We start from the raw sequence: 27,175 nt of genomic DNA on the forward strand, positions 1-27,175 counted from the left end.
TACAGCTTCTGTGTTTCAGACAGCATGTAGCTTGAGTAATTAACTGATCAAACGCAGCTCGTAATCCCCATCAGAGCTGGTTAAGTTAATCAGTTTATTATACACAAAGCCAGTACAAGAGAAAACCACAACCAAGAGCTTGACCTTCCTGTGAGAAGAAAAAGCTGCAGCGTTGTGCAAGTCCAGCTCTTAAATTATATGGCTTTGCTAATACTTTTGATTTGTTTAGCTTGAGTTATTTATTTATTTTTTTCCTGACAGTTGGCTGTTTTGTTTTGGGTTTTTTTTTTATTATTGCAAGAGAGAATTTGGTGCAGCCACTAACCTCTTTCTGTCAGCACCAGGCTGAGGAGATTAGCTGTACGAGTGTCTCTTGTTTCCCAGTGGAGCCCGGCCCCAGTCCATCACAGTTCCAGCTCCGGTCTATGCCAGCAGGACGGGGGGAACGGAGCGAGGAGTGGAGGAGTGGGAATGAAAAGGGTTGAAGTCATAGAAAACTTTGGCCGTGATTGCAGTAATCCTGTTATCTCTCCTGCTAAAGCTGGCCACTTTAGTGATCTGGAGACACAAATGTTAAGCTCCCTCTGTCTCTCCTGCTCTTTTCACTCCATCTTCGCTCCATCCTGCTCTCTTTAGCCAGGCTCGTTGAATGCCGGGGTGGTCTTGGCTCTGTTGGACTCTGAATTCACAGTCTTCACACACACCAAGAGCTTCTTTTTTTTATTCCCTCAGAACAAAAGGGAGCTTCTCTCTTGAATTTCTCGCTCGTCTCATGCATCCTAATGCGTCTGTTGCTCCACGTGGTTGTAGTTGAAGAGAATGCAAATGCACTCAGATTCAGCTCCAAGGTGATTAATGTGTGATTTGATAAGCATATTCGAAAGCTTGCATTGTTTTTGCTCAGAAGGAGTAAATAGCGTGGTCAAAGTTAGCTTCTCATCTATTAGCCAGTTCACACTGCCATTTGTTATCAGGATAATGGGGCGTAAAGAGGGCTATTAGTCCACAACATATGTTGAAATCCTGAAAACAGATACACACGCACGCACACCCCCACAGGCCCCTAATACACATAAGCAGCATGAAGTTAGGACTGGTGCTGATCGTTTTGTACACGTTTTTAAAATCCTGTATGAAAAAGAAGCCATCTTCTCCAGGCTATGTGGAGTAGAAATAAACTAATTTATAAATGCCAACAAACTTAATGAGCGTTTTTGTGCCTTTAAAAAAAATCTGAGCTTAAACTTGAGTAACATTTTAACCCTGCACATGAATCCAAATTTTATTCAGATGGACTTTTTACCAAAAACAGGGAGCCTCAAAGTAAGGGTTGCACAATATATCATCATCCAAATATTAGTGTTATTGCTGTTTGGAATGCAGTATTTGTTCAACTTTATTTCCATGTTATGAATATTGCAATGCCAATAATGTATTCAGCCCGTTGGATGAAGTCTCACACACCTGACACAATCAATCCAATTTCCAAGCAACCTGCAGCCTTACTCTTAATTATTTATTCACTGAAGTCAATTTTGTTTTAATACTTTTTTTCCTCCTGATATGATTATATAAAGCTCTCAGTGTGATGCGTCACATTTTATTTTTCACTTGACTCCAGCTACCAAAAGAAGATACAACACATTTTCATTTATTATCAACACATTTTTGGATTTACAGAGTTCTGCCAGTAATCTGTCCCTCCCTTGGATTACAGTAGGAAGGGAAAATGGCAACATGTGGGTTGAGAATAGAGGAATGAATTGACCTACAGCTAAGTGGGAGGCCACACCTAAAAGGCGGAGGATGTGCGTCACGCCGGGCTGTGTGTTATTGCAGAGTCCCGTTTTGATTGTAATTCCTGCATGTCAGCGTTTTACCTGACAAACTGCTCCAATTTCGACTTAGTATTCGTTGCTGCAGTGAGATGTTGATAATAAGATAATTGGCATTCTGCGCTCTTTCTCCTGCAAGCAGACCTATGGATCGGTGCCTATAGGTCAAAACCCGATCAAAGCCCTGCAGCTAATCTGCAATGCTAATCTTCCCCCACCAACAAATAATCATGCTTATGAACTGTTTAAACGAATCTCTTTATAAGCCTGCATAATGAGCCTTTTGTATGTTTAAGAGACATAATAGCAGGGGGGCTTTTCAGAGGAGAAAGCACTGCCCTCTGTTATTAACTCATTAGACCTCAATGCTTTCATTCAGAGCCAATGTCTGACCTCCCCTTTCTGTGAGAATGAGCCCAGTAGCATCACAAAGGCAACGCATTCCAGCTAAATAATCACACATTAAAATTTAAAGCAAATGATTAGGATGACTCAAAGCAAGAGGTGCAATGTACCCAGAAAGATAAGAGAGAAACTAACAATGCGTTGAGTAAACACGAATGCTCGGCTCCCCTGCTCAACCCGGAGTTGCTCATTCAGTGAAGGACTTTGAGTTTAGCAGGTAGAGATTCCAACTGGATAATTAACATATTCCTTCCCATTATAATTGGAATCAGTCTGGCTTATTCCTGAGGAAAGGGGCAGAAAATTGAATCAGTGTTGTGAGCACAGAAATTACAGCCATTCTCCTCCTTAATTAGATGTCTTTGCTGAAATCACAACCATGGGCAACCATTTTGGCATGTCGCTCTCAACATATGGCCACCGTCTATGCACGCGTCTCTCGTTCGGTGCCGTCGTCTTTTAGATATGTCTTCTGTGAGACTGTGAGGCTCATTTTGGCTGGTTTCCCTCCTGCTGCCATCTTGTTCGCCAATCAGACAGATTCAAATAACACATCTTCCTTGAAAAAAACGCTGCTCACATCTCAAATTTCAGAAGACTGTTTATTTTTTATTGCTGTTTTAATCAAAGTTACTTCACTGTCTAGAAATGACGATGGATTCATGGAATCTGTTTTTAATTAGAAGAAACACAGGGGAAAAGGAAAATTGGGTATTCTGAAAATATTAGTATTTTCAGACTTTATTCCTCTTACCACAGTCTAAAAGATAATTTTATCCTTACAGTGTTGACACTGTATAAATGCAGTAAATTCATGGTGATTCTGTGAATTTATGCAAAACTAAACAAAATGGACTGGAAGCTGAAAGTCTTAGAAACTATTACATTTATACAGAAAATATGTACAACCTTAATTTAATAAGTTGTACCACGGCCTATGTGGGGGGAAAAAATCTGTTTTAGGGATTCATATAGCATCCAGCTAAAATCGAATAAAATTAAATCTGAGGAAGATGTTGCGGATATTATCATGTCATTCCAGATGGTCATTTGGATGGCGACAAATGGTCCACTGAGCAAGTCCCACTGAGATTAAAATATTAAGCATGCATCTACAAATCTCTCCTGGCACAAAAACAAAAATGAAATTAAGGAGTTTCACCATGCGAGAACAATGAGCAGTTGACTAATGGCTCGATCACTTACTTAATCACAGCCCAGGTAGCCGGCCGGCTGGGGGGTGCAGCGTTTGCATGCAAACCCTGCAGCCGGAAGCCGGCCGTGCAAACTCGGCTTAAGCCTTGTGGGGGGACACAAAAGCTCAGCGGAGACACGCTGGTCCAATCTTTGGGGCCGCATACAGGAACACAATATCCCGATCCTAAGATGTTCCACATCCATGCCTCAAGCTCATGCTGTGTGTGTGTCAGGCTCTGCGTGTATCTGTACGAGTCCAAGTTTTCAATAGGCTTGATGCGATGTCCTTTTTATCTCTGCCAGCGTGTGAGTGGATAAACTCTTCTTTCCAACAGAACGGTTCTGCATGCGAGTGAGAAACAAAGTGCGAGCTGTTATGAGTTATAGATTGTTTTACACATTTCCACTGCACCTGCATGATGCTGACGGCGAACGTTACTCCCCAACCCTCCTCCCCTATCAGCTCTGATGCCTCTCTCTGCCACTTTCTCTCCTGTCAGGAAGTGATGCAGATGGAGAGGCAGCTCGGGGGTCGGCTGATTGACGAGCCCCATGTCCTGCTTTTCAAAGACAGCTACCACAACCTGCGACTTTCCATCCACGACATGCCCCAGGCGCACTGGAGGAGCAAGCTGCTAGCCGGCTACCAGGTGTGTTGGGCCAGCTACCAGGTGTGTTGGGCGGGGGTCGCTCTGGATCAGTGTGACAGGGAACAGGAAATGTAATTCTAGTGCCTGACTGAATCTGTCAAATTAGTGAATCAGCTTTTAAGTGTCAAACTCTTTCTTTATGGGCCATAACGAGATCATGAATGTGCTCATGGGCCGGTTGTGCCAGGATGTATTGATGAAACCCAAACTGTTCAGATGTTAATAGATATACAGTATGTCTCTGCATACTTAAAATTAAACAATGTTGAATTTTACAATATTTGTGCTTATGTATAAATGCATTGTTACTGGCACGAAATAAGTAAAAGTAAGAAATACTGCCACCTGCGGGTGGGAGTTAGCAGTGACTTAAATCCAATGTTTTTGGCCATTTTTGCATAATTCGCAACAATGTCCGAGTTATGCATTACCGTAAAACAATGCTGGGATCTGTTGCTTTTGTGTGAATTTTTACAGTCGTGGAGTCGCGAAAAACTCCACAATTTATGTAACTTGGTGTCTGGAGTCCATAGAGAGCCACATTCAAAACTACCAAAGGCCAGATTTGGCCCCCGGGCCTTCAGTTTGACACGTGTTTTAGAAGATTTCTTTACTTTTGCTTTTGAATTTGATTATTACATTATTTAGAAGCAACTTGTTACCACTAATTAATTTTAATGGTCTGTTATTCTCTGTGGAAACGTGTTTTTATTTTAGCTCAGATTTTTAATTAGACATGTTCTCAACCAACTTCTATCCAATATCCACTCAAAGCAAGGGGCTTTTTTGTGTCTATTTCTTCCTAAGCCTTTCCAAGTAGTTCAGTAATTTATTGTATTATATTGTGTGCATGTTTTAATAGTGTGTATATGTGGGCTGTGTGTGTGTGTGTGTGCGCGAACCCAAAGGTGCAATCTTATTGATTAAACTAGCTGCTGCTCTCAAAGGGAGCTCGGATGAAATATGGAGCAGAATGTAAATAGTTTGCAGGTTGAATTTTTTGGAAGCCCTCTCTCCTCCTCCACTGATCTCTTTACCTGCACAGCCAGCAACCTTGCAGTCCTGCGACGGCAACACAAGGGCTATTCAAAGGGGGAGGGGGGGCTAGAAAATGTTCTGGCTGTAACTATGTAAGCACTGAGCACCGGGTCCCCAAAGAGCGCGCAGGCTGTGCCAAGCAAGCAGGGGCTGCAACAATGCACCCAGAGCAAAAGCTTATTTCTCTGGACTGCGCCTGTTCATTTGGAAGTGTTGTTCCCCGCTCAGCAGCACAGTCAGAAGGACCTTTGCTCTCCCTGGAGCCGCTTGAAGACGTTTGCGTGCTACACCCACCGCCCTCCGATGGTCCGACTGGGTAACAGTGCCCCCATTTGGTCGGCGCCCTGCACTGCAGGCCCACTTGACTCTCCAAGAGAGGTCTTGTTAGCAGTTGAACTCGGAGGAAAGTGGGAAGTGGTTTTTTTTTAAGCTTTCTTTTTTCCAGCATTACCCTCTACCCTGCTTCTCCTGGGTTATGCAAATGAGGCATGAATATGGAGCAACAGAAATAAAAATGTTGAAATTGTCAGTCTTGATAAATTCAGTGAAACACTGTACCGTAGCTCTATCAGAGCAGATACACTCCAAGCTGTTATGCATGCATGTGTACGTATCTGTGCCCCTTGGCATATTTCATGTTTAGCATCATTTACAGCTCTGTAGTTGCGGGAAAAGAAAAACGCATAAAAATGGATAAAGAGGAAACCGTGAACCAGATATAGCATTTAAGCTCCTCGTTTGACACTTTCTGTAATCCTCAGCCAGCCATTTTTTAACTGCCGCTCAAGATCCTATTTGTCAGCAACTGCAAATTTAGTCCCTTTCACTCCTGTAGCCATTTTTACCTAATGATTGCAGTTTATGTCAGCGTAATTAATGATAATCTCAGCGTATTACAGGTGGGCGGCCCTGTTTCAGACACGCGGCCCTGACTGTGCCGCTGCGATGTTTTTTCCGCAGGAGATCCCGTTTTACCACATCTGGAACGGTTCCCAGCGGTACCTGCACTGCACGTTCACTCTGGAGCGGCTCAGCCTCAGCACCTGCGAGCTCACCTGCCAGCTGTGTGTGTGGCAGGTGGAGGGGGAGGGGCAGAGCTTTGCCCTCGACTTTAACATTGCCAAGGTAACAGTCAGAGCATGCAACCACTGCGATCTAGCGTTTTGATTACTCACACACAGGTTGTTTTTGGTGCTGAGCATACAAAGGTGTGTATCTTGTTTCTTTTGGCCGCTCTTACCAGGACACGCGAGGTCTGGACTCTGAGTTCCTGTTAATGGACAGTAATGCGACGGCTCTGGCCGGGCCCAGCGCCTTTCAGATCCCGTATCTCATCAGACAGAAGATCTGCGGCAGCCTGGATGCGCCCTGTCCCAACGGAGCAGACTGGAGAATGCTAGCACAAAGACTTAAACTTGAACGGTAAATGCAAACTTTGGAATAATCTAAAACGTGATCTGATCACCGATCTGAGCATCAGTGAACATGCAAAGAGTAATCTTAGACTAATACATAAAGCACATCCTCAGATATGCAGACTTCTTCTGTGGAAATGTTAGACATCAGTGTATAAAGAAGTAACCTTTAAAAGTATTCATGGCTTTTAAATTTTAAACTGTCCACATAATGAAACATGGCTGGTGATGCTTTTCTTCATGAGTATTGATGCCAAAATTTGAAAATCCATCTGGAGTTAGTTGCAATGAAAGGTATTTCTCAATTTATAATTCAGAAAGGCTGCAGAGTCAAATGACTGCCATGCTTCTAAAATTCATATTTGTAAGAAAAAATTGTGAGACCAACTTTCCTTTTTCATTTTAGGTCACAATTATCCACTCAGTTGTACATAAAATCCAGAAAAAATTTTTTTATGTGACACAATGTTGAAAAGCTCAAAAGATAGGAAAACCCCAGCACTCCATTTAGAAAACAGAACCAGAGTTTCATGTTTTTTCTCTATATTTGTAAAATTCTTCACCATCAATGAACGTGAAGTGCATCCATGTTCGCTCTAAAGTTCAGGTAAACAAGGTAATGCCTTAGCAAACTAATCCTCTTTCGACTCAGCTAACATTATGGGATTAATGCGGACTTGATGGATACAGCTATCATTCCTCCAAGAAAACATGACCCCTGTCTTCCCTTTTCCCTCAGAAACAGGTAAGCAGCTTAAAGTCTGCCGCTAAACTTCTGGCTGCGACATCCTGCTTAACAGCTGTAATTGGAAAGGCTGCAAGCTAGCTGCCCACCAGCGACCGAAAAGAAAAAAAGAGAGATGGAATAGTTTTGGATCTGTGCCGACCTCAGTCCAATTTGCTCTCCCAGTTACTGTACTTTATCACCCAAGCATCTGTAACAGAGTGAGGCCAGACATTGATCCCCTATCCGCCAATTTAATTTCTACCTCGTAATGAAATCAAATAGGAGCACCTAATTTGTCCAATCAACTTTATTTACCCCAATTAATTCCAGCCTGGAATTGATGCACTGCAGGTTTAATTAGCGACATTCTGCTCAACATAATCAATTCTCATCTAGGTCTAAGAAAGAAACAACTTCTTTGTTGTTTGATCTGTCCTTAACAACATGTTTTCCTGAAAAGGCAGCAGCTGCTTGGCATTCTGTCACGCTGTATTTCTGTGTTTGTCTCTGACTGCGTAAAGCGTTCAGACCAAGCGGAACAGGACCGATCAATAAAACTTAAAATGCCAAGAACCTTTTATTTGATCTTTCTCTCCCAAGACTGAGCTAACGTCTGTGTCTGAGCTGCACAAGATAAGCCGGGGTTTCACACAGCGAGGTGAATAAGCACGGCTGACTCGTTGGACGCCAGGCTGTTTTTTTTTCTTTTTAAATCTGGTTAATGACACAGAAGCTCATCTCCAGATATTTTTTGACCAACACTTGTCTTTGTTGCTTTCGGGAAGTCGCTTGCGCTATAAAATCCAGCTGGCTTGAAATGACACAGTGTTGTCGGCACTGCGTGTACAGCCAAAGCAGTCACATGTTAGTAGCCGTCAACGAAATGCTGCAGCAGGCAGACAGCAGACGCGAGGAAACAACAGACTCTCTGGCTTTTCTAAAACACGTCTCATTGTCTGTCTCTTCCCTTCCAAAAAAAGCACTCCAGAGTTTGTGCTGCTCTTTTAATGTCATACCTGAAGACCCTGGACATTTGGAGAACAGAAAAAGGCTTTTAAATCAAACAAGCATCTTCAGCTACTGCGGGGATCAGGTCCTGCACGACATCAAAACTGCAGCCGGCCGGGGCCACCGCTTTGTTGTCATTGATTGGGTTTGATCGAGGAAGGTGCCGCGCCTACGATGGAAAAGGTCACATCCGACTTAACTGTCAAAGGTTCATATAGGATTTGCCGTATGAGATTCGGGGCCAATTGCAGCATCAAATATAAAGCAATGAAGGCTACGCAGTTAACACACGTGGACAAATTCACTATTGTTAAAGTTGTTTAAAAATAAAGTCTTAAAATGAGTTCTTCGTTTTAAGACTTTTTGTTTTCACCCATCCAGGGGGTCTTTTTGTGGGCTCTAGAGTCCCTTTTTACATAGTAGGCTGACAGGAAAGGGGGAAGGAGAGGAGGGAAGACATGCGGTAAATGTCGCCGGGTCTGGGAGTCGAACCCACGACAAGGACTTGAGGCCTCCAAATGTGGGTCGCGCTATCCACTACGCCACCACGGCAATCCCAGGAAAGCAATCTTTAATGTGCGTACATTTATTCAGTCAAGAAGAAAAATCCTAATTTGGGTGACACCATTGTTGATACTCTTGCTGTCAAAACTCTGCAGAACCCTCTTCTGCCAGTTTTATTCTAATGTGACTTCTCAGACTAGAAGTACAATCCCTCTCTCTCATTTAGAGCCCTGGGTTTTCTCTTTTATTCAACTCACATCACAGGATTTATTGGGCCTGTGGACTGAAATGGAAGAAGGCTGATTTTATGTCTGATGACTAGCAGTGTGTTGATTGGGCCATATAGTTTGGATCAATCTCAAAGCTGAAAGACCCGATGGCCCGCAATAATTTTATTTAAAAGCACATGGGGACATTTTACAGCACAATCAAGTAACTATTTTACCTTCAGCTGTTATGAAAATGCTGTATATATCAAATCGCCACCTTACTAAAATAATGGCCTAGGTTGTCTTAATGACTTAAACCATTATTTTGGGAAGGTGACAAAAATATTACCTTAAAGAAATCTGACTTCACAAATGGCTTTTGTGTCTTTAAGAAGTTTCTTCTCTTTCTGACAATGCCTTTCCATTATGGTGTTTACTACCGTGTTTAGGAGCGTTGGGTTGAGATGTAGTTTGTACGATTAGCTCAGCAGGTGTTCAGTTCCACCAGGTGTTTGCCAACTGCTGCTGCCACTAGTCTGATGGAGCTGTGTGGGGAGGGGTGGAAACTCAGCAAAGGGACTCAAGCTCCAAAGAGGAGAGGTGATTTGTGAGTGAATGGCTGCCACATCATCTAAAGCTATGAAAAAGTCAATTTGACATACGAAAATTGGCGTTGTAGTTTAGTTAGCATTCTCTGTGTTTGTAGTTTTTATCTGTAAAAGATGCTATCTGACTGAAATGTACTTGGATTAGAGGTTTTATTCATTTTAAAAGAGGGTCAGGAGGGCCAAAAATTGTGCCAATGGGGATTCTATTTAAAATAACAATAATTTTGTGCTGACTGAATAAATGTACTCAAAGAAAAGGTTGGACTTTTCAAAACCATTTCAGTTTGAGATACAGCATTGAAGGCCAACACATTGGTCCACATTTGCTAGTTTGGATTTGGTTTTAGCTTCAAGAGGCAGAACTGGTTGGGATGTAGTGCTGTGATGCAGAACAAAAGCTGACATTGACAGAGCTACAAAAACCGCAGCAGCGCCACAAAATATCAGCTGAAAAGGTTTTTTCTCTCTCTCTCTCTACGACTTCTCTAAAGGAGAGAAAATGCAAAGCTGCCTTTTCTGATCTCTCATTATCTTCTGCCTCTCGTCTCCTTTGCTCCGCAGACACATGAGTTTCTTTGCATCCAAAGCGAGCCCGACCTCTGTGATCCTGGACCTGTGGGAGGCGCAGCACTTCCACAGCGGCAACATCAACCAGCTGGCTACGGTCATGGCTGACATCGGCAAACAGGAGGCCATGATTTTCCTAGTCTCTGACGGCGAATGCTAACCCAGAAACGGAGAGAGAAGAGAGGGAGGAAGAGGGAGAGACACTGGTGCAGAACACAGCAACATGCAGACATAACACTAAGAGCAGCAGGAAACAAAGAGCTGCGCTGCCCCAATGTGTCTCTTCTTTATTTTTAGGAGATAGTGAAAAGTTTATCTAGGATCGTGTCCTTTTACTCACACCCCAAACAGTAAGGAACATCTTTAAACGACAGATTTCATTAGGGTGAAGGCTGAGTCGTGCATTTCCATCAGAAAGTTTTACGATATTTTAAACATAATATCACTTTCACTTTTTGTTCCGCGAGCTAAGAAGGAGCAATATGCAAATGCAAGGTTCTAACTTACAGCTGATGTTGCAAATTCCTCTCAATCTTTTATGAACTTGGTTTGAAAAGCCTGCTTTACACCCGGAATAACAAGGAGGCCGTCAGTCAGTTCAGGTGAAATATGCAATTGGCAGGTGACCATGACATTATCTCAGACACATTGTCCTGCGTGTAAACGACCACGATGGCGCGTAGCACCGCCTGCACATTGCAGGTTTAAAAGCAGATTGTATGCCCCAGAAGTCCCGTCTCATCACGGTCTGTGCTTCTTTTTTTTTTTTATTTTGTTAGTCCAGCCGGTATCACTACTGTGAATGTAACATCTTGACATCTTGATTCAGCGAGATGCTTCGCAGCTTTTTCTGCTTCGAAATCAATACGTGTGTGTGGTTGGAACCTTTCTTCTTTAGGAGAGGAGTCGGTTATAGTGCATCTCCACCCTGAGAATGAAATCCTTTGATTTTGTTTCATCTTGTGCAGTATATTACTCTGATCATTCATCATGTGAAGTTTTTTTTTTTTTTTGCTTTTGTGCGTTTTAGATTTCTCAGCTAATGAAGGAGCCATAGCGCTAAAAGGCCTTCTCGCTGCATTCATGCGAACAGCGAATGTCGTCAAAAGTGACATGTTTCACCTCCTTGATTACGTTCATTCTCCAGCACGCGAACATGGCCAAAAAAAGGGTTATTAAACTACATGAATAATTTAGCACACTTTGCCACCGAAAATCTGAAAACAAATTCTTCAAAATTGTCACAAGATTAGTCACGTTGAAAGGATAATTGTGCAGCTTTGTTTATGTTATTTATAAAGCAATTTTAGTGGGAATTCAATATTTGCCCGCGTGGCAAACGGCATTTCCACATCAGAGACGAGCCGTCTCGCAGTCGAAAACGGCTCATTCACAAAGTCGTTTTGTTTGTCCAAAGCAACGCTGGAAAGTGTGTGTTTTCTCTCTCTCTCTTTTTTTTCTTACTTATTTAGCATTAATTTCCACAGTAATTTCTTAGTAATGGATGTGTCATGTCAGGCACCATAAACAGAGCTTGATGAAAACCCCACAGGTTCAGCAGTGCACTTCACAGACGGTGTGAGCAATCCCAAACTAGCCATAGTTCTGTCTGCCTCAGGGTTGCATGTGAAGCTGTCTGTTTAAAGCTGGAAGGAAAGGCCCTTTCTCCATCCCACCATCCATGTCTCAACCTTTAAACTTCAATGGATTCCTTTACGATTGTCAGATATCTGGAATGTACCTTTACGTTTTTCTTTTCAGTGGTGGAAAAGCGCCTGTTTTTCTTTCACCGGGTTTAAAACCTATGATTCCCATGGCAACTCGGATCTTTCCACCCCTTTATAAACACTTTCAACCCCTTTTTATATGAAGATGCCATAAAAATCCAATGTTACCTTTTTAAAAACCCTTGGATTAATCCTTCAAAGAAAAAAAAAGATGATTACGTCCAATCATCGCCACATTGTAATATGTAAATAGTTTTTCTATACCAGCCATGTGCTGTCACTTTGCATACTGTATATCAGCAGAGTTGGTAACTAAAGTTTTAGGAATATCATTTGAGTCCACCACATCCTCATATCGTATCCATCACAGCCGTTTTGACACCGTTTGTACTTGCAGAATCAGTCAGTTACCATCATTTAGGTTTTTTCTTTTCCTTCTGAAAGTCGATGCATAATTTGATCACTTTGTAAACAAATGTAAATTATATTTTAATATGAAGCCAAAAAAAAGAAAAGAAAAAAAGAAGAACGCAACACTTAACTGGCGCAACATTTGTCAAGTCTAAACCGTGACGTGTTTGCCTATATCCTGTTCTTTGGCGATCTAGCAGTGATTTGCAGTGTTAAGGGTTTAGAGGCCGTTTTCGCAGGAAGTTTCTGTTCGCTCTCATCCTCGGTCATTTATTTCCACCACTTGGAAAGCATTTAAACACAAAGGTGGAAGCAGTCGCCAGCGCTCGGTGAGTCAGCGAGGACATCAGTCCTCGGACTTTGTTGACGCAGCATGTTCGGGGGATGAGCCACGGCAGTTGTGCAGTCAGACTGTAGCTCGGGAAGTTTTAGCACCCTTGTCATTGTCTTGGATGTGTTGCCTAAGCACATTTTCAGTAATGTTGCACAGCATCTATCTTCACATCTGAGTCACGCAGCACACCTGCAGTTACTGTGCGATGAACACCGGCTATTTCATGATAAAATCTCAGACTGATAGCTCTGCGGAAGACTCGTGTCTGTAACACAAATGCTTTGTTGGAGGGTTTATGCTGTCAATTCACCCTGTGATACATCTCAGCACTGTATTCTTTGTCACTCATTACTATTCGGTGTGGAGGACGTGCGCATATTTAAGTATGTGTGTGTTGTGTATGTATGTGGGTGTGTGTGTGTGTGTGCAGACCTCCCTGTCACTGACTGAACTGTTTTCTTTTTTGAACTAAGAACAATAGACTTCTGTACTTGTGAAGGGTTTTCTATTTAGTTCCTTGGTTCAATGTCCCTTGCCTTTCTGCAAGTCAAAAATGCTGTATTTATTACATGCCACAGCGCTTATGCAATTGTATAATCCTTCTATTGTTTTCTTTGTTTGGAGTTTTTCTTTTTTTTTTAAAAAAACCAAAAACCTTTTGTGTTCCTTATCGTCAATGTAAACTGTTGTCAAAACTTTTGTGGCAGTGGAAAAACTTCTGCTAAGGGAGATGTTCTGTACTTTTGGACAATGTTATGGATTTGTGGGTAGAATTTTGGAAATTCGTTTCTAAGTGCTTTCAAGTATTTACTTGGCCTTATGTATATATATCTATCTATGACATTTCAAAAACCTATGTATAGTAATTCAATCGGAAATTGTTGTAAATAAATTATATATTGTTACATTAAGGACTGGATTATTTACATTAAAATGGATAATAAAAAAAGACAATGTGTTCAGGTCCTCTTAAAACAACTATTAAGACTTTCATTATGTTATATTTTGTTTAATTTCTCTGAGTGATCCAATTCCAGCAAAAAATATTCAGTCGCAGTTACAGCAGAAACAGTAGAACACAACAAATCCATGTTCACCCACAACAGCAATTTCTGCAGAGACAGCAGCAGTTTCTACTTGCAAAAAATTAAATTATATTATTCATAGACAGTCAACATATTCATCTAAGATTTTTTTAAAGGATAATTCATTTTCATCAGATAACTTGTCTCAATCTCAAAACAAAAATCAGACCAAGTGGAAAAATAATCCCACACTTTTTTTTTTAATTTAATGATGGGTTGAAATTAGTGACATTTAAGCTGAAAAGTTCAGCCAATAAAAAAACACCTCAGCACTGTGTTGATCTGATGGTTAACTTCGCTATCATATCTAAAACAATAGCTTGGTGCAGCAAAGCAAACGATGCAAAGCTCACATAGATGATTACTAGACTTCATTCTAGACACATAAACAGTGTTATATTTTGGAGAAAGAAAAAAAAAAAGTTACTTTTGAGAAAAGAACACTTGCGCAACAAATGTGCAAGGTCAGCACAAAATTTCCACTTCAGAACAGACCGTCTCCACCACAGCGGTCCACGGAGTTTAAACTCAGTTCACATTGCAGAGACGCGGCGCGGTTCTATGACTTAGTGATTCTATTTATTATTTTGGATGTTTCAGCTATTTGTCGTTTAGAAAATCTCTCGGTTTAAGTAACCAACTTCAAAGGGCCTTCAACATTTTCTGCCTCCCACATTTTGTACTTTTCCATTCTATGATTATTTTGCACAATAAACGTCACCAGGCAACAATTGATGAGAGCCAGAGGTCAAAACACATCTCCCATACACACTTGCCACCCATTTTGACAAATAAGATTTAAAAACTGCTCCGATAATCCGCAGAGAACGTGGTTAATCATCCAGCAGGAGGTTACTCACATTCATAATCTCAGTAGTTCTGATTCAAACAGGGATCAGATCTATGGTCAAGGTTAATATGGTGCAACATTTTCAGAATGTAATGCAGGATTATAATTATCTTCAATATTCATCAAAATACCAAACAGAGAAATAAACTGACTCACAAGAGAACAATAAATGTCTTCAAAATAGTTTGTATGAAATGGAAGCAGGCAGAGATGATTTGGTTGAAAAATAAACCCAGATATTTTATGCTGAACAATAAATACTGAAGCAACCCACTGTTGGAGATTTAAAGATAATTATCCATCAAGGCCATGTGACAGAAACAAATGTCTGAACAGAAAAATGTTTTTTTTAACTCATGAAGACCTACTAAAAAAGTTTGGGTTTAACATTTTAGTAAAAACACAACAACAAAAAGAAGCACCTCAGTCTTTTTCCGTGGGTTAAGTAAATAGTTTTATTTGAAAATGTAAGCTATAAACACACACAGCCCAGATCTGAAGCAGTTTAAATACACGGTACGGAGCTACAGCAATGAGGTGTCATGATATTATGTCACAATGAAAAATTTGAGTTTGATTCAGTTTTTGGCTTGGAAATGTGAAAAGAGGAATTTCTTTACATTATGGAGGATTTCCATAAAACACATCTGTGATATTTTAAAATGTGACCAATTAAGGATTTCCCCATCAAACATTCTAAACTACGAGCTCCGACTCGTCAGCACTGAGGTGGAACCTGCACCACTCCACGCTTCTTGGAAGGGCTGGTGGTTCGGTCCAATCAGGCAGAAAGCAGCAGCCCCCCTTTGCTGCCTGACTGCTTCCCATCACATTAAAGGGCACTGCAGGTGTGCGATTACTACAGGCTCACTGACTCCTTTAAACCACCGATGTCACTACAGAGAGATTGAGGATGATTGCAATGAATCTCGATAAAAAACAAGAGCGACCTTTTCCATTTTTAGATAAAAATCAAGTAGTCACGGAGTTGAAATAATTCTTTGCTTACTTCCAGTTTTGCAGTGCAGCTTTTGTCTTTGCAGGCAGTGAGGTGGACTGTATGTGAAGCTGGCGTTGAGCTCGGCGTATAAAAACAAAGTCTGCGGGATAGAAAAGAAGCTTGCGCTCAACTCCGTGTGTGTGGCTGGCAAAGACAGGATGTGGAGTTTGTCAGAGGGCGGGGTGGGATAAAGAGGAGGTGGTGGGAGATGCGTTGCTTCCTCTGAAGGTGTAGTCGGCTCTCTTACACCGGAGCAAAAGCGTGGCCTTTGCACAGGGGCTTATCCTTTTTCGAGTAGAACGTCTTCCCCTCCAGGTTGATTTGGCAGAGCTTTACAGATGAAAGAAGACAGACAGAGAAATGGATTGAGAAACCAGGGCAGGGGAGACAGACTTCACCAATGCACAGTTTTCAACAGGGCAGAGATTGTAGATATTATTTACTCGACTCGGGAGTTTTCCTCACAGAAATGAGCGGGAGACGGAGATCGCGAGACAGACAGCAGGTGACGAGTTAAAGGACAGAAACCGAGGGAAGAGGCAGATTGTTCAGGTGCGGTTGGACGGGGACAGAAGGGAGATATGGGCCGAAGAGAGAACCTGAATCAATCAAAATGACTTACAGCACAGACGAAGCACGTGTCATGCCAGCTGTAGCCCAAGGCCTCCAGAAAGCGATCGCCGGCATCAATCTTGAAGTCACAGCCATGGCATTTGGTACCGAACATCTTTTCGTAGTCTGGAGAGACGGGAAGAAAAAAAACATGAAAGAATGAGAGAGAAAAAAATGAACTGCTCTCATCTATGAGATCAGATCAGGACATCTCCATGACCTCCTCTCTTACATCACTTCACCTTAAAGGGAAGTTCAGAAACATGGATTGTAAAAGCCTTTATGTTTAATAAAACCAGAGGTCTCGACTGTTTACGACGATATCTCCCATCAAACAGCCACTTAAAGGAATTGAACCGCGGCGGGTACAACGCCGGCTCCTCTCCTCATTGGCTGCTGGACGACGTGGAAGTTTTGTGGCATTTTGTGCAGCAGTCGGGGTTTTTTGCACAGTTTAAGGAAGGATTAGGATGGAGGGAGGAGGGCGGAAGTATTACTCTGGATACTTGACCGGTCTTTGCCGGTCTCTTTCATCACAAGTACTCTGGGGGAAGTGTCGGGTTATAATGCTGCTTCTCAGGAATGAGTGGCTGAGAGCTGCTCAATCCCTGCAAGATGCTGAGGCAGCAGAATGTTTATCAGAGCTAAAGGCGCTATTCAGAATATGAGCACTTGGCTTTCTGGCTTCTGCTCTGATAAAGCAGTCGTGCAACGTCAGGAGCGTCAGCGGTGAGCAAGGAGCCCGCCGCCCCGCTAAATCATTTATGGCATAATGGAAGCGTACACACCATTCATAAAAGCCAACAGAGAAAAATGCATGGTAAACTGGAGCTAAATAGATTACAGCAGATGAAAACATCACACTTTGTGATTGACTGCTATGCGCCGCCTAATTCACGACACAAAAGCTCGGAGCGATGCTTTACAAAACTCTCTGACAAATGGCCTGATAAAGGGAGGAGAAAAACCATCTTAGAGAAGAAACTGGAGAAAGGAAGGGATGCGATGCACTGCGGTGAGTTTCTGTTACAAAGGAGGCAGTTTTTAAGAAAAACAAACAGTGAGAACAAACAGTGGTTGCGTTTCTTCTGTACTGTGGCCTGAACTGCTTCCTCCATCTGAAGGGAAAAGATCAAACATCCATCACAAAGTCAACGCTGTGTGATGGCGTGTCAGCCCTCCTCACTTCACCCGTGGATTTCTCACCAGTAAGCATTTATAATAAATATGTAGCACCGGATCCGGGCGTGAAGTTACACGGGTTGAGATGTTTCTCAGTTGGCAGTGGAACTAATCAATCTGTGCATGCAGATTTTCAGGACTTTTTTTTTTTTGCCAAAGCTTTGTATTATGTTGCTGTAAAATGGAGTCTGACTTTATCTTTGATTTGAAAATAAGCTTCCTGTTACAATTTTTTCCTTTCTGAATGTCACTGTCTGTTCAGCTTATCCTTCCACCCCCAACAGATCCACCAAAACCCACATGCAGTGCTTTGAAAAAGTATTTATACCCTTTGAACTATTGCACATTTTGCCATGTTAGAAAGATGAGAAAACATTTGCATCCCACGTATGTTTGTTCATTCTACTGAGAAAGAAAACAAATTTAACACTCGAAGCTTAGTCACACCGGATCACGATCATCACTAATCAAATCCTGCTGTAGATCCTCAAAAGGTTTTCAATCTGAACTTTGACTGGGCCATTTTAACACACAAATAGGCTTTTATGTAAACCATTCCATTGCAACTGTGGCTAAAAGTCAAGAGCCCATTTAGCACATCCTAACAGAAGTTTTAGATGCCAATCAAAAAAACGTGAAGCCTTCTGCCAGAGAAGATAAACACCTCATAACATAAACTAGAGTTTTACGTGTGACATACCTTCAGCTAGCTGTTGGAAGCAACATTAAAGGAGCAACATGTGGCTGCAGAAAGCAACTGGACATCACATCAGAGCAGAAGACTCTACAGTCCTACAAAAGTCCTACAAAAATGGAGCCAGAACGGAAAGTAAACTTTCCTCGGAGCCCTTCGGCGGTGATCGAGCAGAGCTGAGGCAGAGCAGCTGCAGCCAGACTGTGCTGATTTGCATATCCACACGTTAAATGAGGTAACGCTGGAGAGTCATTCAACATCTGAGCCATTTTAAGTCATAAAGGATCATTTTTGTAAAAGAAAAAAAAAAAACACAACTTTGATAAATGGAGACCCGCTAAATAACCCCAACACTTGAGTACAAACATATTTAAACATGCCATTAACCAAGCATTCCCGTTGCAACATTCCTAAAAGGATTTCACATTTTTTATATCCGTGATAGAAGCATTAACATTTTATTTTCTCACCCTATTTTGTGGAGATGGTTACATTGCATATTAAGAGAGGACATGCATCATAGGGATCACTTTACCGAGGCGTGAAAGCAGCAGATGTAGCTGTGCTTCTATTGACAATATAATCGCACAAATTGGAATTAAAGAAAGTAAATCTGCAAAATTGGAAACACCGATTTTGAAAAAAACTCTCATTTATTGCTAAAAAGTTTTTGCGCTAAGGTGAGACTTTTTCCGCTGTCTCAAAATCAGTGTGATCAACAACCGAGTGTTATTACTGGTGGAAATAACAGTCTGTTAGGAGGATGATGTAACAGGAGGATGATGGCGTGGCATGTTTTTTAATTATTTGTTCCGTGAAAAACGTATTTACATGTGATTTTAATTGCCTTTCTTATTTAATTGCGAAATTGTGCTTCTTCGACATTAGCAGAATATTGACAAAGCTTTGCGCACATTTGTAATAGAAGCCCAGGTAGTGAGTGTGAAGATGTTTGTGTGTGTGTCAGATGGCCTGCTGTTGTTGCCACAGCTGGACACTGAACCCGGGGAGCCCACTGTGTGCTGTCCGGTGTCTCACCTCTCTCACAGTAAGGCTCGCCCTCCTCCATGTAGAAGGCCTGGTTCCTGATGGGATTCTTACAGGCTGCACACTTGAAACACTGAACGTGGTAGGTCATCTTCAGGGCGTGCATGATTTCCTGCAAGCGGATGAAAGATTTGCATCAAGCCAGCCGTGGGGAACATAATCTCCTCGCAGAGCAACAACTATATCATTTTTCACATTCGATACACCTCCCGTGTATTAACAGATTTCGAGCGGATTTTTCTGGCTTTACCCCTGTTATTATCTTCTTGCACTTGGCACAGTTGGGTGCGTAGCGGTTATCGTGGCACTTTGTGCAGTAGACGGAGCCCCTTTCCTCAAAGAAGCCGCCCTCCTCCAGGACCGCCTTACACTGGGAGCATGTGAACTCCTCAGGGTGCCAGGAACGCCCCAATGCCACCAGGTACCGACCCCTGGAAAACATTCACATCACATCAGAGTTCACTCTAGAATCCACTGCAAAACAGAGATGCACTAACAATAGCAGCCAGCAAAAGCCTAGTGATCTCTGTAAACACAAACTAGGCATGTTTTCAGCTCTCCTAAGCGCTCTGTGTCTTTGCATGTTAAAGAACAGCTCCTCTGTTTGCTTGCAGAATAAGAACTAAGGTCTCTCACAGAGATGACAGGATAATCCTTGTCCTCTGTGATAAAAGATGTCTCCAGACGCTGTGAATTATGCTGACGGCCTTAATTTGCAGCAGACACGCAGCCTGCCGTTGTGCATATTAACCACCTTAAATTATTCATCATCTCAAACAGGACTCTGGAAGGAGCAAACAGCGACATTATTCTAGGGCGCAGATGCTGTGGGACGGAGTTACCTGATGATTTTGTTGCAGGCGCCACACACCGGGGTCCTCCCGCTGTCTTCGGGCGCCTGCTGCGCTGCCTGAAGGATGGAGCTGCGGTTCTGCATGGGCGTCGGCTGGACTGGCTGCTGGTGCTGGGTCACCACGGTACTGGTTTTGTCCGGCCGGTATCGATCAGCAAATTTCGGGTCTGTGACCCACGGCGGTCTGCAGGAGGGACCAGAAGTTCCCGCCGCCGCCGCTGCCGTTTTTGAACCTGGGGTTGGACATACAAGCAATTTTAGCTAGGGATGGGCATTTATCGCTTATCATTTATCGTGATAAACTTCTCGTCATGATAAGATTTGATTTATCATTATGATAAATTCTATTTAATGACGTTTAAAAAAAAACTGTATTACTGGGATTGTTATTTTTACCATTTCCTCCCCTGTTTGATCAATGAGAGAATCAATAAATATAAATACATTTGAAAATGTAATTAAATGCAGTTACTGTGAGCAGTTTAATGATAAAAATCGCACGTCTTTATGTGACTGGTGTCTTCAAGAAGCAAATGGGAATGTTTTTCAAAAGCAGTATTTGTGTTTGTGCGGCTACAATTGTTGTGACACACAGTACCAGCTACCTGAAAAAAAGACATAAGTAGTTCTTATTGCCACTTTTATCGTTACAGCAATATTGCCACAGAAAATTGTGACAAAACTTTAAAGTCCAAATCGCCCAAACCTACTTTTAGCTTTTATAAAGCACTCTCTTTTCAAGCGGCAGTCGACTCATGAGCACCTATTAACACTTAAGAATAATAATCTATTAGCGTAACCTCCCCCAGATGCTGCTGGGGTTCGCTTTATGCATCAGTGGGAGCAGAAACTCACCATCTGGTTTATCTGCGGCTTGGGTCTTGGCAGAGGAAGGAGTTGGCTCGAGGCTGCGGAGAGAAAATGACTAATTAAGAAAAAATACAACGCACTATGCTCAGTAACCAAGACACCTTCTGATTGAAATTCATGTCAGAATATCAGCATTCATGTCCATCTGTATTGGCTCCTGCATGGTGGAGTTGGAGCACCAGTCTCCATAAGGAGAGCTGGAAATCACTGGTTTACATCAAAGCATCACTGAACAATTGATTTATTTCTGTAAGAATTCAAAAAGTGGAAAATCTTGTATAGATTCATGACAAACGGAGTGACTGAGTGGCTTACAGCTGGTAAAAAGCTGAAATACAGGTTCTCAATTAGAATATTAAACAAGACGGCTAAAAAATATATTTTTTTAATAGAGAAATATCAGCTCAGTTATGCCCAGGAATATAAATATGTCCAGGTATATAAAATATATATGAATATAATCTCAATGCTTGGCTGGAGTTGTTTTTGCACAAACTACTGTATCAATGTAGCATAGCATGGAGAGATCAGCTTGTGACTCTGCCAAACTGAGACAGGCCCATTTTACCTTTGACCTTTTACATCAACTGGTCTGGGTCTGGTGTTTCTCTTGACAACTCTTCAAAATAAGGTGACAGGAATTAAACTTTTCAATCCAAAGAAGCATTTTTACTCTTGCTCCTACTAAACATAGTGTCTAGATCAGTAAAACTGACTGTGCTTGACTTCACAATCCTCTCAAGGCTGTGTTATCACTTTTGCTTGCACATCTTGTTCTATACTTTGTCCTTCTAGCCAACTTTTCTTTTATATGTTTGAACAACCAGCTGCTTTTACAATGACTTTAAGTGATTTACCCTTCATGTGAGGGAAGGTCAGCTGTGCACAAAAGCCAGATTTATCTACTGAAATTAAATTGTGCAATCTTATTTTTCGGAGAAAAATCTCATTAAGTCATAATAATCTAATTTAAATGCTTAAAATACAACAAATAAACACGTGTCTTACTTTTTGAACTGAAATACTGAGATTAACGTTTCGAGAATATTCCAGTTCATTGAGATGAATCTGCACATGAAGTGTAAAGTTGACGAAAACACACCACATTAGAGGTTTCTCCAGTAGTGATGAAATAAAGTGAGAGGCTTACGTTTAGTCGTCGTGTCTGCAGAACACTTTTCATGATTATCCAAAGCTTTTGAGAGACAGAATCGCATCATTTAATGTGCTTCAAAAACCAAGGCTGCCCAGCAGATGTACATTCAGTAAACACTTCCGACTCGAGTTAATAAGAGATATTCAAAAGCTTCTACTCAAATGAGGGTAATAAGCAGCCCCGTAAAAATCAGCTGAGAGTTTGACATCGTTCACAGGCAGAAGCGCTGAAACGTATCCTTGGCAGATCTGGATGCAGAGGAGCTCGTTTCAAGCCTGCATGTGAAGGAGCGCTGAAATAAAGAGCTTCCCTCATTTCAAAGTTCTGTTACCCGCAGCAAGCGCAACTATATTTCCGACAATCTTCAAACCACGACTGAAAGAAAAAAACAACTTCTGAGCCAACACACTGAGCTCTGGAGAGGTTTTATTGTGAGAAAGGAGAAGGGGGGGGAAATGTCACCCTGCCTTAGGCGTCACTCATGTTTACATCATCAACTGTGCCATCCACCATCCACTAATGAAACATCATGAAATTGTGTCTCATTAGATAAGAGAAAGCTGTGAACTCAATCACCCTCCATCAAACTCATCCTGTAGCATATCAATCCATGTATTGATTGTTCTGCTTATGAATCAAAAAAAAACAACAACACGAACTTCAGACGAAAAAGATTGTGCAACTTCTGGGAGAGGTGGGATAAGCTGCAAGATTTCTTACTAGTTTTATGGCCGGAAATGGAGAAAACATAATGCTCTGGTTGGAAGGAAAAACCTTCTCCAAACTGCATGTTTTAATAATAAAGGAAGTTGAATCTCAGATGTCTGGAGAAATAAGATGGCTGACAGTGGAGAGGTTCAGGAAGGTAAGACCTTCTGGCTGAGAAAAATACAGGCGAACAAAGCAAAAGGAAGGCAGAATGAGAGGGATCTCTGGTGGCCAGGTTAAATGAAGGGCAGCGCCTCTTACAGAGTGTTTGGCACGTAGACCCTGGGTCAGCCGGCCTTTACTCCGCACACTGATGGACTGCGCCTTCTGGGACCCAACCTAACCACTCACAAAGCCACATCCTGGTCAAACCGCGCTGACCTTGGTTTACTGTTCCCTGTCTGGTTGCCCTACATGGCAACAGGCCAGTTTCACACAACTTTAGGAGGTTTTGTTAGTTGCGCTTCTCTAAGTGAAGGTCAGAGGTGCAAATTGTTCAACATCCTTGATGGCGGGTTTCTCCCACCTTGAGCGACCTGGATTGTGTTTTCTTGACATTTCCGCAGCCTTCGAAATCCCCCACGATTCTCCTCCCGTCAGCAAAAGGTGCGATGTGAAGCAGGTGCCTTTTTACTGCATCGGAGATCTTTTTCCCCTCCAAAGTGCAACGTTTACTTTCACACGTCGTTCTGCCTCTTACACCTGGGATATCACATTCACCTCCGTTGTCTAGCTTGCTCTCCTCTGGGATTCACCGACCAGATCGATGTGAAAAAAAATAAATAAACTACTGGAGTTTGTTGGCAGCTCAGCATCTGGCAGCAAAAGATGACTTTTTGATGTTTTCTAAGGAACTATACAGACCCTGACTAGTCTTTCTTTTGTAATGGAGCTCTACAATATTGTGAATGTAGGAAAGACAAACAGGGCAGAGAGGAGAAGCAAAAGATCATCAAATATTTGCCAAAATGTTTGGCTTTTCTACAATTTCTCTTTTGTAAGGCACTTAATCTCAGAAGACCAACATTTTTTTAAATACTGACATTTATGATGTGTCTCTTTGTTTTTTGGTGAAATGCCTTCAACTTTTTACATATTTCACATTTACATTTATTCATTACAAACAAAGATTTTTTTAAAAAGTGTAACCCTGGTTTTGAACCTTAACCCCAAAGCATATGCATATGTTAGACCTAGTTAATGTCCAGACCTAAATCTGAGATGCACTGGAAAAACATGTATGTTTTACCTTAACTTGGTTGCTGGTTTTAGGTTCCAACAACAAATAAAGTTTCTCAACCATATTTACAGATGCTAACCAGAGATAAACATTAGGGCCTTACCTAGGGAAAAGCTGTTTACAACATATAATAACTGAGCTGAAAAATTGCCTGTTTATATAGCTTCTTCATTAACAAGGACTCCTTTTCAACTATGACAATTAACGCCCTACCTCCACAGCTCTTTCTGGCCTCAGAGAGCTGGTTAGTTAGCCAGCAGTCGCCAACAACAATTATCATCTTTCAGATAAAACTTATTCATAAAACATTTAGGGTTCCCAACAGCACCAAACTGTCACACATTTACCTTTACTGGTTCACAGCAAATGTGCATTTTAATGCATTTACAGATGATTTCGACATAGCTTTAGTGAAAATGTATAATTTCACTCCCCCTGAATAAGCTACTAGTTTTCTATTATATCTTTACACCTGAGCTAAATAAGGGGAGACTGACGTGTTGTTTATATGCGAATGCTGCAAGAACACTAAAGCACAGAGGTAACTTTCATGTAAATAGTCCTGTTGATCTGTTTATTATTACGTTCTGAATGCCTGTAAGTGTTTATTTTGAGGAACAGCAGAGGAGAAGAAGCTGAATTCCCTCACAGCTCACCTCTGACCCGAACGAGTATGTATTATTTGATGTGTGTGCCCATTTGTTGCTTTTATGCCTGAATGCACAACAATTTTCTCTTGCGGGAAATAAAAATAAGCTGCGAATGCTGATCTCAAAGAACACCACCCATTAAATCAGGAACACATAAAAACTGGGACGCTTCTACATAATTCTGTCAGCCATGGAAAAACTGAGAGAAAAAAAGTGTCTATCAAATGATGGGGGGAAAAAGGACAGAGAAACAGAAGATCTTTTTTTCATAGATTTTTTTATGTTTTAGTTATTAGTGATAACAGCAGGAGGAAAAAAAACAAAGCACAATTTTTTTTGCTTTTTTTTCTTGAAGCTTGATGAGAAGATGAGATGAGTAATGAAAACTTATAGATGACTGTAAACATGCAAAGAAAGAGACATATCTAAGCCCCAGACATGTAATAGGAGTTCCATCTTCGCACCAGTTTACTCCCAGCAATGCAGTGAAATAGTAACTCATCAAGTCGGAAATTCAAAAATAGACTTTCCCTCTAAGGCTCAGAATGCAAGGCTCCACTTTGGACTTTATCATCTAAACTTTGTTTCTTTTTTGGTTTCATTTTTTTTTTTTCTGTTTCCACAAACTTCCTTATTTGTTTTTTCACCCCATGCATATGTGAAAGGTGAATTCGCAAACCACTAATTGACAGTTGTATTAATCTTCGCCGTCTTTGTGGTGTGGCTATCGTGAGCAGGTTCCGTCTCCGGGGGACTCCTGGCGCGTCGCTCAGACTTTGATATTGAGGGCGCGAGCGGACCTGTCGTGGTGCCAGTCTCTCAGACGGGCGTAACGAGGACTCTGAATCTCAGTGAGGAACTTTTCCCTGACCGGAGGCAACACAGATACAAAAAACGGAGAGACAGACAAGGAGGAAATGGAGTGAAGGAGAGAAAATGAATAAAACACAATAGCAGAAAGTGGAGTAAAGTGAATGAATTGACAAGATGACAGATTGAGGAAAAATAACAGGCAAGAAAGGCTACACTGCAAAATAATACAAAAGATTTGCAGAGCAAATATTGTGTCATAATGTGTTTGAAATGTTCTTTTGAGATGCCAAATATTCAGATAAAGTTGAATTAAATTAAACTGTCTGGATTTTAGATATTAAGTTATATAGTCCCTATCAGAAATCAGTGTTTTAGGTCAAAACTTTACATTTTTAATTAAATATATTGCGTCATCTAATTAAACAGAGGGAAAACCTCTGTAAAAAACATAATTTTGCATACTTCTGATTACTTTCCCAATATGTTTCCAGGAATCGATACCCTGTAGAGACCAAGTGCCTCTCCTTTTGTAAATTCTTGTTCAGCTTCTTCAAATGCATGCATGAAACGATGCAGAACAATTATTTAGCTGCTTAGGAGTTCCCCATAAGACTGTGTCAGCAGCCTTTACAACATGAAGAGTCCTTTTTGCCCGAGGTCCAGCAACGTAAAATATGCTTGAGGTCACAAAATCACATGGTCCTCCAACAAAAGATAAATCTCTACCAAAACAAATTAGTCCCAATTTTTATGCTAAAGACTTGTCACTTTTTCTCTTTGCTTCAGTTTTTCCTGCCCCAGTGGGACTAAAAAGCTAAAATCAACATTTTTTCCCTCATTACTTTGATATTTTAAGACATTACTCACTCAGACTTTTTCATTTTTGGCCAGAGCCATTAAGAGCCACTGCAGAGGCCCCGAAGAGCCACTTGCAGCTCAGCATCAGGTTGCAGAGCCCTGCCTTAAAGCCTCTTTAGGATTATTACAAATATCGACATTTGTTATTGAAGCATTACTGCCAAGAGTGCAGAATCTCCTGAAATTACATCAACTTTTGAAACATTCTTCAGCTCGAGTACCATCAATAGTATTCCCAAAGTTTTCTAAATAAGTTTGGTTTTGCACCACAATACAAGTTGATCACTGTTATAATCAAATGGAGCTCATCACAATTAATTATTACCGCCACTGATGATCCTACTTCACTTTCAAATTATCCTTCTACTTCAACCAATCACGGATGTTTAATACTTGATCATTCCAATCAATCAAAACAACTAAATTACTATTTTCAGGTTTTTCAGTTGTTTATGAAAAACAACATTACAGGAAGAATTTTTAAAAGTGCCATCTCTTCCTATTTGCAGTCTGCATGCAGCTAAAAATGCTTTTAATTCAAATAATATTACATTTGCTAAGACTTGAGAATGTAAAATATGCCAATGAACAATTTACTTGCAAAAACAAATGGTTTCGGTCTACATTAAGCAACATACCAGACTCTGTTCTGAACAGCACACCTTTTACAAATGTCAAAGGATAATGCATGCACAACGCTCATGCCACCTCAAGCAGCCAAATCAGACCGAGCTACTAATGGAAGATTTAAAACTAGAGATGTGTTTAAAGCAAAACGCCTGGATGAAAGCTTTTGCAAAACAAACCAGTGCACAAACACAAATAGTCATGACTGCGATCAGGAGTTTACCTTGACCTCTTCATATTCTCATCATCTGGGTCCTGCACTGAGAGATCCAGGAAAGATAAAGATATCAGACAG

The 27,175-nt window shown here is 41.4% G+C and overlaps 2 protein-coding genes across 5 annotated transcripts in view; one reads left to right on the top strand and one right to left on the bottom strand.

Moving 5' to 3' along the window:
* unc5a (unc-5 netrin receptor A) overlaps window positions 1-13,542 on the top strand; it is a 176,443-nt gene extending 162,901 nt beyond the window's left edge. For all 4 annotated transcript variants that reach the window (XM_028009727.1, XM_028009729.1, XM_028009728.1 and 1 more), the window contains 4 exons: window positions 3,938-4,087; window positions 6,086-6,250; window positions 6,369-6,547; window positions 10,158-13,542. In XM_028009727.1, the coding sequence (XP_027865528.1) occupies window positions 3,938-4,087; window positions 6,086-6,250; window positions 6,369-6,547; window positions 10,158-10,323 (660 nt within the window). In that variant the 3' untranslated portion in view covers window positions 10,324-13,542. The remainder of the gene's footprint in view (window positions 1-3,937; window positions 4,088-6,085; window positions 6,251-6,368; window positions 6,548-10,157) is intronic.
* A 1,463-nt stretch (window positions 13,543-15,005) lies between these two features.
* pdlim7 (PDZ and LIM domain 7) overlaps window positions 15,006-27,175 on the bottom strand; it is a 37,591-nt gene continuing 25,421 nt past the window's right edge. The window contains exons 7-15 of the mRNA XM_028009694.1: window positions 27,104-27,140; window positions 25,358-25,448; window positions 23,044-23,102; window positions 20,814-20,866; window positions 19,948-20,191; window positions 19,356-19,536; window positions 19,097-19,217; window positions 16,193-16,308; window positions 15,006-15,900 (exon numbers count right to left, since the gene is read on the bottom strand). Of these exons, the coding sequence (XP_027865495.1) occupies window positions 15,814-15,900; window positions 16,193-16,308; window positions 19,097-19,217; window positions 19,356-19,536; window positions 19,948-20,191; window positions 20,814-20,866; window positions 23,044-23,102; window positions 25,358-25,448; window positions 27,104-27,140 (989 nt within the window). The 3' untranslated portion in view covers window positions 15,006-15,813. The remainder of the gene's footprint in view (window positions 15,901-16,192; window positions 16,309-19,096; window positions 19,218-19,355; window positions 19,537-19,947; window positions 20,192-20,813; window positions 20,867-23,043; window positions 23,103-25,357; window positions 25,449-27,103; window positions 27,141-27,175) is intronic.

This window comes from Xiphophorus couchianus, chromosome 23 (assembly GCF_001444195.1).
Source record: "Xiphophorus couchianus chromosome 23, X_couchianus-1.0, whole genome shotgun sequence".
Classification (NCBI taxonomy): Eukaryota; Metazoa; Chordata; class Actinopteri; order Cyprinodontiformes; family Poeciliidae; genus Xiphophorus; species Xiphophorus couchianus.